At 37.7% G+C, this 9,558-nt stretch overlaps 1 protein-coding gene and 1 pseudogene across 5 annotated transcripts in view; one reads left to right on the forward strand and one right to left on the reverse strand.

Moving 5' to 3' along the window:
- Positions 1-929: 929 nt before the first annotated feature.
- LOC107659468 (beta-1,3-galactosyl-O-glycosyl-glycoprotein beta-1,6-N-acetylglucosaminyltransferase 3-like) lies at positions 930-2,218 on the forward strand (annotated as a pseudogene).
- A 1,127-nt stretch (positions 2,219-3,345) lies between these two features.
- The window catches only part of LOC107659509 (BCL2/adenovirus E1B 19 kDa protein-interacting protein 2-like), a 13,019-nt gene continuing 6,806 nt past the window's right edge, over positions 3,346-9,558 (reverse strand). The window contains exons 5-10 of one of the 5 annotated variants that reach the window (XM_016448478.1): positions 6,552-6,683; positions 6,084-6,170; positions 5,884-5,982; positions 5,570-5,605; positions 4,144-4,185; positions 3,346-3,565 (exon numbers count right to left, since the gene is read on the reverse strand). In XM_016448478.1, coding sequence (XP_016303964.1) covers positions 4,179-4,185; positions 5,570-5,605; positions 5,884-5,982; positions 6,084-6,170; positions 6,552-6,683 — 361 coding nt within the window. In that variant the 3' untranslated portion in view covers positions 3,346-3,565; positions 4,144-4,178. The other 4 variants (XM_016448480.1, XM_016448476.1, XM_016448477.1 and 1 more) reach the window with 4 other exon arrangements.

Below are 9,558 nucleotides of genomic sequence, written 5' to 3' on the forward strand. Positions count from 1 at the left end.
ATGCAGCATTATACAATAGCAGCCGCGTGTTACATTTCATTCAGAGTGCTGCAGGTACCGTGCCCAAAATCTGAAAATACTATACATTTATGTAGTGAATTTCAGTGCACTAAATGGCACATAAGTCTTCAACCATGCTCCTGGGGACCCACAGTCCTGCAGAGTTCAGCTCCAACCATAATCAAATGCCTTAAACAGCTAATCAAGGTCTTCAGGATCACTTGAAAAGTCACAGGCCAGGTGTTCTGAAGCGGGTTGGAAATAAACCTTGCAGGACAGTGGGTCCCCAGGAGCAGGGTTAAAGACCTATGGAGTAGCAAATTTGAGTGCTGAAGTAATTACAGTGTGGCAGAGTGCGAGCTATTGCCAAGACTTATCACAGAAACACATATGCATGTATTTTATTAAATACTAATTTTACTTTGTAATCATAGCCTAAGTGCTGCATTTTTGTTGTTGTTGCAATGTTCTGTCAACAGCCTGTAAAAATTGTGGATTACCCTTTTCTCCAAATACTACTGAAGCCTTATTGAATCGCGCCAGTGAAACTGGCCAATGGCGTTCCAGATTTTTTGTGACAAATTACCCCACATAATATGAAAACATGCTCTGCTGTTTGCACATACATCGTAATTTTCTTTTCCTTAAATACTAAATGTTAAATAGTTTTTGTAGCCATAACTGTCTATACAGAAATTGACCTCATTTTGTTTTTGCTTCTATAGCCCAGGAAATTACCTTTCATTATCCCCATAGAAATGAATCCTTGGTAACCAGGGTTTTCTCCATGGGTGAGCGGTCCCTACCTTGACTACTGTATACACCTGCCTTTTGGTAGTTACATCTCTCAAATGAACCTGAGAGGCTGCTTCATATACTTTACTGATACAGTGGCAGTAGTTTCTTGCAGGTCAGGTTTCAAACTGAAAATGGGATTTAATAAACCTAGGATTCTGAAAACAATTCCTATTCTTTCATTGGGTACAACACTGTCCATCGTCCTACTGAACTATCCAAGGAAGAACTGCCCTTCTAAGGGGAAACTGGAACTGAATCACTCACTAAAGCAGGATGTTGGAGAATTACAGGCTTGTTCAGCTATTATCCAAGGAGACGTGGATGGAGTGGACAAGGGTGTTTTCAGGAAGCTCCTGGCCTCTAAAAAAAAGAAAATATCTACTATCAGAGTCATTCTACCTCAACGCAACCAAAGATTGTCCATCCTACATCCGAGGATTTCTGACGGTTTCTCTCAGTAAAGAGGAGAAAGATTTCCCCATTGCTTACTCCATGGTGATACATGAGAAGATCGAGATGTTTGAAAGGCTCCTGAGAGCCATTTACACTCCTCACAATGTGTACTGTGTTCACGTGGACCAGAAGTCTCCTGAGATCTTTAAAGAAGCAGTAAGGGCCATTACGTCCTGCCTGACCAATGTGTTTGTGGCCAGCAAACTGGAGCATGTGATCTACGCCTCCTGATCTCGAGTTCAAGCGGACATCAACTTCATGCAGGATCTGCTCAAGTCACCTGTCCAGTGGAAGTATCTGCTCAACACATTTGGCTCTGATTTCCCCATTAAAACCAATGCAGAAATGGTTCAGTCTCTAAAACTCCTGAATGGAAAGAACAGTTTGGAGTCCGAAACCGTAGAGGCCAAAAAGGGCCGCTGGCAATATCACGACATTACGAACGTTGTGACTTGGGACAGATGCTAAAAAGTCGTCTCCACCAATAAAGACCCCAATGTTCTCAGGAAATGCTTACTTTGTGGTTTCAAGAGAGTTTGTGGAGCATATCTTCAAAAGCAAAGAGATTCAAGATTTCATGGAATGGGAGAAAGACACGTACAGTCCAGATGAGCACATGTGGGCTACATTACAGCGGATGCCTTCAGTTCCAGGATCTAATCCTCCAAACATCAAGTACCAGCAATCGGACGTGAATGCAATTGCTCGTTTGGTGAAGTGGAGCTACTTTGAAGAACTGAAGAATGGGGCTCCCTAGCCACCATGCACTGGGATGCACAGACGGGCAGTGTGTGTCTATGGAGCTGGGGACTTAAAATGGATTGTACAGCAACACCATCTTTTGGCAAACAAGTTTGACCCAGAAGTAGATGATGCAGCAATCAAATGTATGGAAGCCTTTTTAAGGTACAAAGCTATTTATGGTCAATCATTACTAACAGTTAAAAATTCTGGCATTATTTTATGATGCCAGTAGTAATATGTTGTTTAACGGTCTATGTGTTTTTATAAAAAATTGTCAGTGTGAATGTTTTATTCATTTGGATAGCAATTCTGTAATTTATTATTTAGTTTTTATACTGGCATACTTATAAGATAGCACAAATGGATAAATACAACTATATAAAAATGTATAAATCTTCCCTTTGTTTTATATTGAATTTTTTTTGTAAAAGTAGTATGTAAAATATGAGTAGCAAACTAACCTAAAACATACATTTCAGTTGTGCTCAAAAGGAGCCTAGTGGAAACACTTGATCATGTCCTGTTCTCTGTAAGGGAAATTACACAACACTGATCTGTTGGGAGTGTTGTAGAACATTCACGATGACAATGTTATTTTCTTGTGGAAGTTTACTTGCAAGAACATAACATACAAGAACCCCACCCTCCCAAACCATTAATGAAAGTGAATTGAAGAAATGTTACTGGTGCGATACATTTTTGCTTAATTCCTTTCGGTCTCCTTTGCACATTTCTCCACGATCTCGAATCATACACCAAATCAGCAGTAAACAATACGTGGTATAACTATGAGATGTTCAGTGAGCAGATGACAAACAACGGCAGACTGTGGCCCTAAAAATAACGTTTCAGTCATAAAAATATATTAATCTTTCTCCTTGATTGCCGTTTGATATAAATATATATTTAAATGTAACGCAGAACATGCATCGACTAGTTCGAAAACGGAGTGCCTTAACTAAGAGCAAGATACAATTGGAACTAGAACATGTTGACAGTATCTACTTATTGAAATGATACATATAAAAGGTTATTAAAATGTTTAACGCAGAAATCAGATGCCATCTGACAAGTGTTTGGCACACAAATGCAACAGGGAGAAAAAAAAGTCACATAGCGTAACAGGCAGTCAAAACTTTAAAGGGACAGCTCACCCACGAATAAAAATTCTGTCATTATTTACTCACCCTCACGTCGTTCCAAATCTGTATGACTCGTGTGTGCAGCACAAAAGCTCCTCTTTTCCATTCAATGAAAGTGAATGGGGACCACGAATATCAAAAAGAGCAGCTTGGACATTCTGCTAAATATCCTCTTTTGTGCTCCACAGAAAAAAAAGTCACATGGGTTTGGAATGACATGAGAGAGCGTAAACAATGACTGAATTTTCATTTTGCGATGAACTACTCCTTTAAAAGGCACTTTTCTGACATCAAGATCTTGCGTTCTCCAGTTAAAAGAAACCCAATTCATTCGTTGATTCTTCCAGCTTCTCTCTTCAACTCCTCTGACTCACTCTGGCACTGCTGATGTGGCCATCTCCACCTTTCCATGCACGTCCTGGTCAATCCTAAGTTGGAAAAACAAATTATAAGGGATCAGAATCAAATCCATACCAACACTTCAATTTGATTCAAAAACAACAGCCGTTTATACACAAATCAATACACAGACGTCACAACAAGATCTCATGACTTTACACTCAAAGGTTTAGTCAAGACAACTTTTTGATTGAGGTTAAAAACATCGTAATAAGCAAAAAGTTTAAGTCAATTAATGTGGAACTTAAGTCAGTTGATTCTGCACTGTTCATTGTACAAACTGGATGAAAAATATTTCCTGAAGAAAATGTAACTGAATCTTGTGCACAAGACAGTTGCTATACAGTTTCTAGGGCATTCTAAGTGTTTTATGTGTGGAAAACAGTGTAAACTGTAACGCTCCATCTTGTCCCGTGTAATCACCACTGTGAGGTTTACACAATGCATTTTGTCACATGTAGAGCTGGACATGCAGTGAGCAGTAAGAATGTGCATTGGCCAGGCATGCATTTGAAAAATAAATAAATAAATAAATGTAAACCACCCGTGACTTTACTGTTCACATCCTTCACCATAAAGTCTGTTTTACTAGCGTGGTCATACATACCATACTAACAGCGGCAGAACTGAGAGGACACAACGTCAGAATCTAAATTTGTGAGACGTTCATTTAAAACACAAGCAAGTTAGCGCAAATGGCCAAAAACCTGAATGAAATTAACAAGTTACTGGACTATTCAGATCTGGAGTATCCGTGAGTAAAACTCACTGCAGACTCAAAAATGTGAGGTAAAAGCAAGAGATTTATTGAGTTAGAGCTAAAAAAAAAAAAAAGTGTAAGATTAAAAAAAATAATAATCGTTACGTCTTGTTATATATTTATATATAAAATGCATTCAGGATAACTAATTGCACGTTATGTTATCTGCATAGTTTAAATCAGGTGTTTAGTAAATAGGAAAGAAAGAAATAGTGCAGAATCTGTTTTTTTTTCTTATTCATTTTACATCATACCTTGACAAGTCACGTTTTTCCTCAAATTAAAGGTGCTGTATGTACGTTTTTGACTCTAGTAAAGCATAAAAATACTATAATATGTTTGCAGATATTTAAGAAACATGCTAAGTTAACATACTTGTTTATCTGAAAAACAATGCTACAGTCAGTTATTCTCCTTTGAAAATGTGCGTTCTGGGCCGGAATGTCGGTCTCTGTTTTGGTTTGTGAAACCGGCCCACTGCAAGTTTACCCAATTGTATTTCGGAACCCCGGGTTGCCATTTGCGGAAAACACAGCGTATTTAATTTCATTCATCGTCAAGTGCGCTCGTTCCTGTTGGTGTCGTCAATCTGGCAACCTGCGTGTGCGTCAAGTCTGAGGAGGAGGGGCCAGGTGAAAAAGCGCTCTCCAATATTTTGAATTTGGACTGCAATCCCAAGTTCAACCACTCGGTGTCAATCCTACATACAGCACCTTTAAATAAAATGTTGTCTAGTCCTTTAAACCCCACTGTACATTTTTATTTCAGTGTTTTTAGTTATTTTATAAAATAAAATTAAAGAAATGTATTTATTTTTATTTATTTAAAAATAATTAATAAACTTAAAGTATGCATTTTAACTGCTTTGGATGGTTTGTATTTTTTATGGTGAACAAAGCAAGACATAGCGATAGGACAAAAACTACAGGAAATACTGCTTGCCTCAGTAGATTTAATAATAAAAGGTCAATGCAGGAATTTCAGAGCAAGTCAACACGTTTGCTTTTGAAATAAGTGACAAATTGTGCTCAATTTACAAAGTTAAAGTGCAAAACAGCTGCATTTACAACAAATGATTATAGTTAGATGGCACACAGAAGGCATTTAGAATCTTGATGACAATCGAAGAAGAAGCTAAAAAAGCAACTTCTGGTCCAGTGACCAAGTATAGGTGTACACTTAATAAAGCCAAACGATTAATTGTTAGTTTCATGCAATTCAGGCAAGGTCAACAGAGATACGACAGGGATCTCCGGAATGAAAATACAGATACCTTTTATGTTTTTTCCTATTTTTTTCTTCGTCAAACCTTAGAGGAAAGGCAGGAAGAAGGGTTAGGGCATAGAGAGTTTCTGAAGATACCACAGCCAACAGCAGCTAGTACTTGGGAGCAGATCAGACTTTCAGTAAAATAATTACAAAGCTGGAATACTGCTGAGAGACGAGAACAGTATGGAAACTTCAGTACGGAAGGTAATCATTTAGCATAGCTTGTCGAAACAGTTTCAGAGTAATGAACGTATAGAAACTGATCATTTCCTGCTTAAAAAAATAGGAAGCAGTAGGGCATATTAAAGGGATACTTACTGTTTAATGCAGTCGGGTATGGAAACGTACTCCATCGGGACAAGCTCAGCCAGGTCTGTCAGGCTGAACACATACTTGATTTTCTGGCTAAATTTTGAGCTGTAATTGGAAAAGTTCCATTGAATAATGCATTCAAAAGGTCATTGCAGGACATCAGTTCATATTAAAATATATCTGAAGGTAACTAGAAAAGGACTGACCTTATAAAAGGTTTTGTGAGGGCCAGGAGGGTGCGAATAAACCAGGACGGGTGCACTATTATCAAAGACTTCAAATTCTTCCTTAACCTGTATCAGAACAATGTGGTGCAAACATAAATTTAGACTTTTTTTTTACTGAAAATAAATATTCCTATTAATACTATTTATTTGGAAAATTGTATTAATTTTTTAAAATATATTAAAAAAAAAAAGATTTATATTAAGCATTTTTATTATTTATCATTTTGCATTTAATTATTATAAAATAATTGTATATTATTATCATTATTATTACATTTTTTCCCTAAGTTATAGATCGTTTAACAGCTGTTGGCTTGAAATTGCCTTTCTGGGTTATTTGGGTTTGTAACAAAATTACGTTGAAGATAAAAACAGAATGAGCAATTTAAAGGGACAGTTCCCCCACAAATGAACTGTGTTAGTAAATACTGGCAATGAGATTCTCACCTTCGATCTATTTGCTGATAGCATTTTCTGAGCCAGCCCACACTGGGCATCTTTCGGCGTGAAGTGGCTCCGTTAAGGTATACAATCATATAGTTCTCAGCTACAAGAAGCTCTAGAGTTCCTATGACATACCTGAATGACACACAAAATGTTAGTTGCAAAACCACCTAAGATTTGAGGCATCAGGTGAAGACTTGTCCTAACAAACTTAAGGTGTGGCCACATTAGTGAAGTTTGGACAAAATTTGGGGCAAAAAATTCCCTTGTCTATTGTCAATAGTGCAGTAGCTTTCAAACCAAGCAGCTTTCTGTTGGCATGGAATCCACTTAACCCGTTGCCAAATCTGTGTGAGGAAATCTTTCACTTCACACAAAATTCCACATTCTTGTCGAAATGACTGGATTTCACCCAAGAAAATAAATCACCAAAAAATGGTAAATGTGACCGCTAGACATGCTAGTTAAAGGAATAGTTCACCCAAAAATGAAAATTACCCCGTGATTTACTCACCCTTAAAGGGTTAGTTCACCCCAAAAAGAAAATTCTGTCATTAATTACTCACCCTCATGTCGTTCCAAACCCGTGAGACCTACGTTCATCATCGGAACACAAATTAAGATATTTTTGATTAAATCAGAGAACTCTCAGACCCTCCCATAGACAGCAACACAACCGTAATGTTCCCAAGTCCAGAAATGTAGTAAGGACATCGGTAAAATAGTTCATATGACATCAGTGGCTCAACTTAAAATTTTTCGAAGCTACGAGAAAACTTTGTGCGCAAAGAAAACAAAAATAACAATTTATTCAACAATGCCATTTTGGAGAGTACCCAAGAACGTAATCAACGTTGTTTACGTTAGGGGGGAAAAGCTCGCACATCAGCGTTTTTTACACTTAGGGGAAAGTGTGCATATGCGTTGTGATACTCTCCAAAATGGTGGAAGACGTAACTCAGGGGAGAAGAATTGTTGAATAAAATCTTTTTTTTTTCTTTGCGCACAAAAAGTATTCTCGTAACTTCGCAAAATTGACGTTGAGCCACTGATGTCACATGGACTGTTTTACCAATGTCCTTACTACGTTTCTGGACCTGGGAACATTACGGTTGCGTTACTGTCTATGGAGGGTCAGAGAGCTCTCAGATTTCATCAAAAATATCTTAATGTGTTCCAAAGATGAACGAAGGTCTTACAGGTTTGGATCGAAATGAGGGTGAGTAATTAATGACAGAATTTTCATTTTGGGGTGAACTAACCCTTTAAGCCATCCTAGGTGTATATAACGTTCTTCTTTCAGATGAATACAATCAGAGTTGTATTAAAAAATGTCCTTTCTCTTCCAAGCTTTATAATGGCAATGAATGGTGGTCAAGATTTTGAAGCAAAATAAAGTGCATCCATCCGTCATAAAAAGTGCTCCACACGGCTCTAGGGGTTAATAAAGGCCTTCTGAAGCAAATCGATATGTTTGTGTAAGAAAAATATCCATATTTAAAATGTTATAAACCGTAATCTCTAGCTTCCGCTAACTGCTGTACGCACATTCACGAAAGAGTGGTGTTCCAGCGGATGACGTAGGCATAGAGTAAGCTCCCCAACGCTTCGCTTCAGAAGTCATATACATCTAGAATGGCTTGAGGGTGAGTAAATCATGGGGTAATATTAATTTTTGGGTGAACTATCCCTTTAAATCAACAGAAAATGCATAATGTTGGGGAGAATAAAAGTATTGCATAAAGAAAAATGCCTATATTTAATTATGAAAAAAAAGTATTCTGTGATTGTGACAAGAATTGTGATATTTTCTTTTTTTGTGAGACATTATAGTTGGTGAGAAAGTACAAAATGATTCCTTAAGTAAGTTTGTTGACTAAATTAAAAATGTACACAAGTTTTCATCAGTCCAAATGGAAAAACTGTTTACAAATTGTGTTGGAAGCAATTAGTAGCAACACATATTTGCCTTAATTTCATCAGTGCTGTCTGTGCAATATTTTGCAGAGACTATTCTGCAATGGATTGCAATGTAAAAATGTAACTGCAATGTAAAAAATGTTAAAGTTGCAAATAAAGATTATTGGAGTACATTTTACAAGAAAATACTAATACTTAAAAATTTGGAAGTGGAAATGAAGCAGTCAGTCAAGTTTACATTATTTAGTAAAGTGATTTCCACTTTGATTAAAAAATATATAACAAACACGATTAATGTAACCATTTTAAAGAAAAAAGGTTGTTTTGTTATAGCTTTTAGAGCAAGGGCGCCGCCATCTTGCAGTACCACCGCGTGTGACGTCACGGGGTTGGTTCGCTCTGATGGCCAGTGAAGTAATAGAAGCATTTCTTTACATTTGAACACACGAATGTTTTGAAATGGAGGAAGATTACATTGAAAGCACTGTTAAGTCCATAATAAGTGCAATTGCCTATGCATTTGAGCCGATACGGCGATGGGACCGAGCAGTATTAGGGGTTGAAGAAACCGCACCGGGAAGTGCGGATCGGAAACAATACTCGTTTACGTGGATACTCCTCAAGACTGTCATTCCGACGTGCTTTGTGTGCATTTGCAGATGAAGGCACGACAGAAAGCTCAATTTGGTAGCCTACTCACGTGCTGTCCGAGCCGAGCTGTGGCTTTGTGTGTGTGTGCGGCGCCGCCGGCACACAACGCCTGAGTACCGCATTTAAATCTCTTTCAGAAAAGGTCTATCACAGCGTGTAAGTACCGCACTGAAATCTATTCCATGCTGTCTCACGCTTGAATGGCTTAAACACTTTAATATTTAAACTGACAAGGCTTAAAACACGTGAGAATGATAAACTTTATTGAGGAAGCAGCACTGGTCCGATTGTTCAGATAACGTTAGGTGATTAGTTAAACACTACGTCCTGTTAACAGCAGGAAAGCTAATTGTATTCGCAGGTGAACATAAAATATGATACATACAACTGGTGAACCAGTCAATGTAATGCATATGTCTTAATGGTCTGACATAACAAT

This window comes from Sinocyclocheilus anshuiensis, unplaced genomic scaffold, assembly GCF_001515605.1.
Source record: "Sinocyclocheilus anshuiensis isolate Anshui unplaced genomic scaffold, SAMN03320099.WGS_v1.1 scaffold387, whole genome shotgun sequence".
NCBI classification, from domain to species: Eukaryota; Metazoa; Chordata; class Actinopteri; order Cypriniformes; family Cyprinidae; genus Sinocyclocheilus; species Sinocyclocheilus anshuiensis.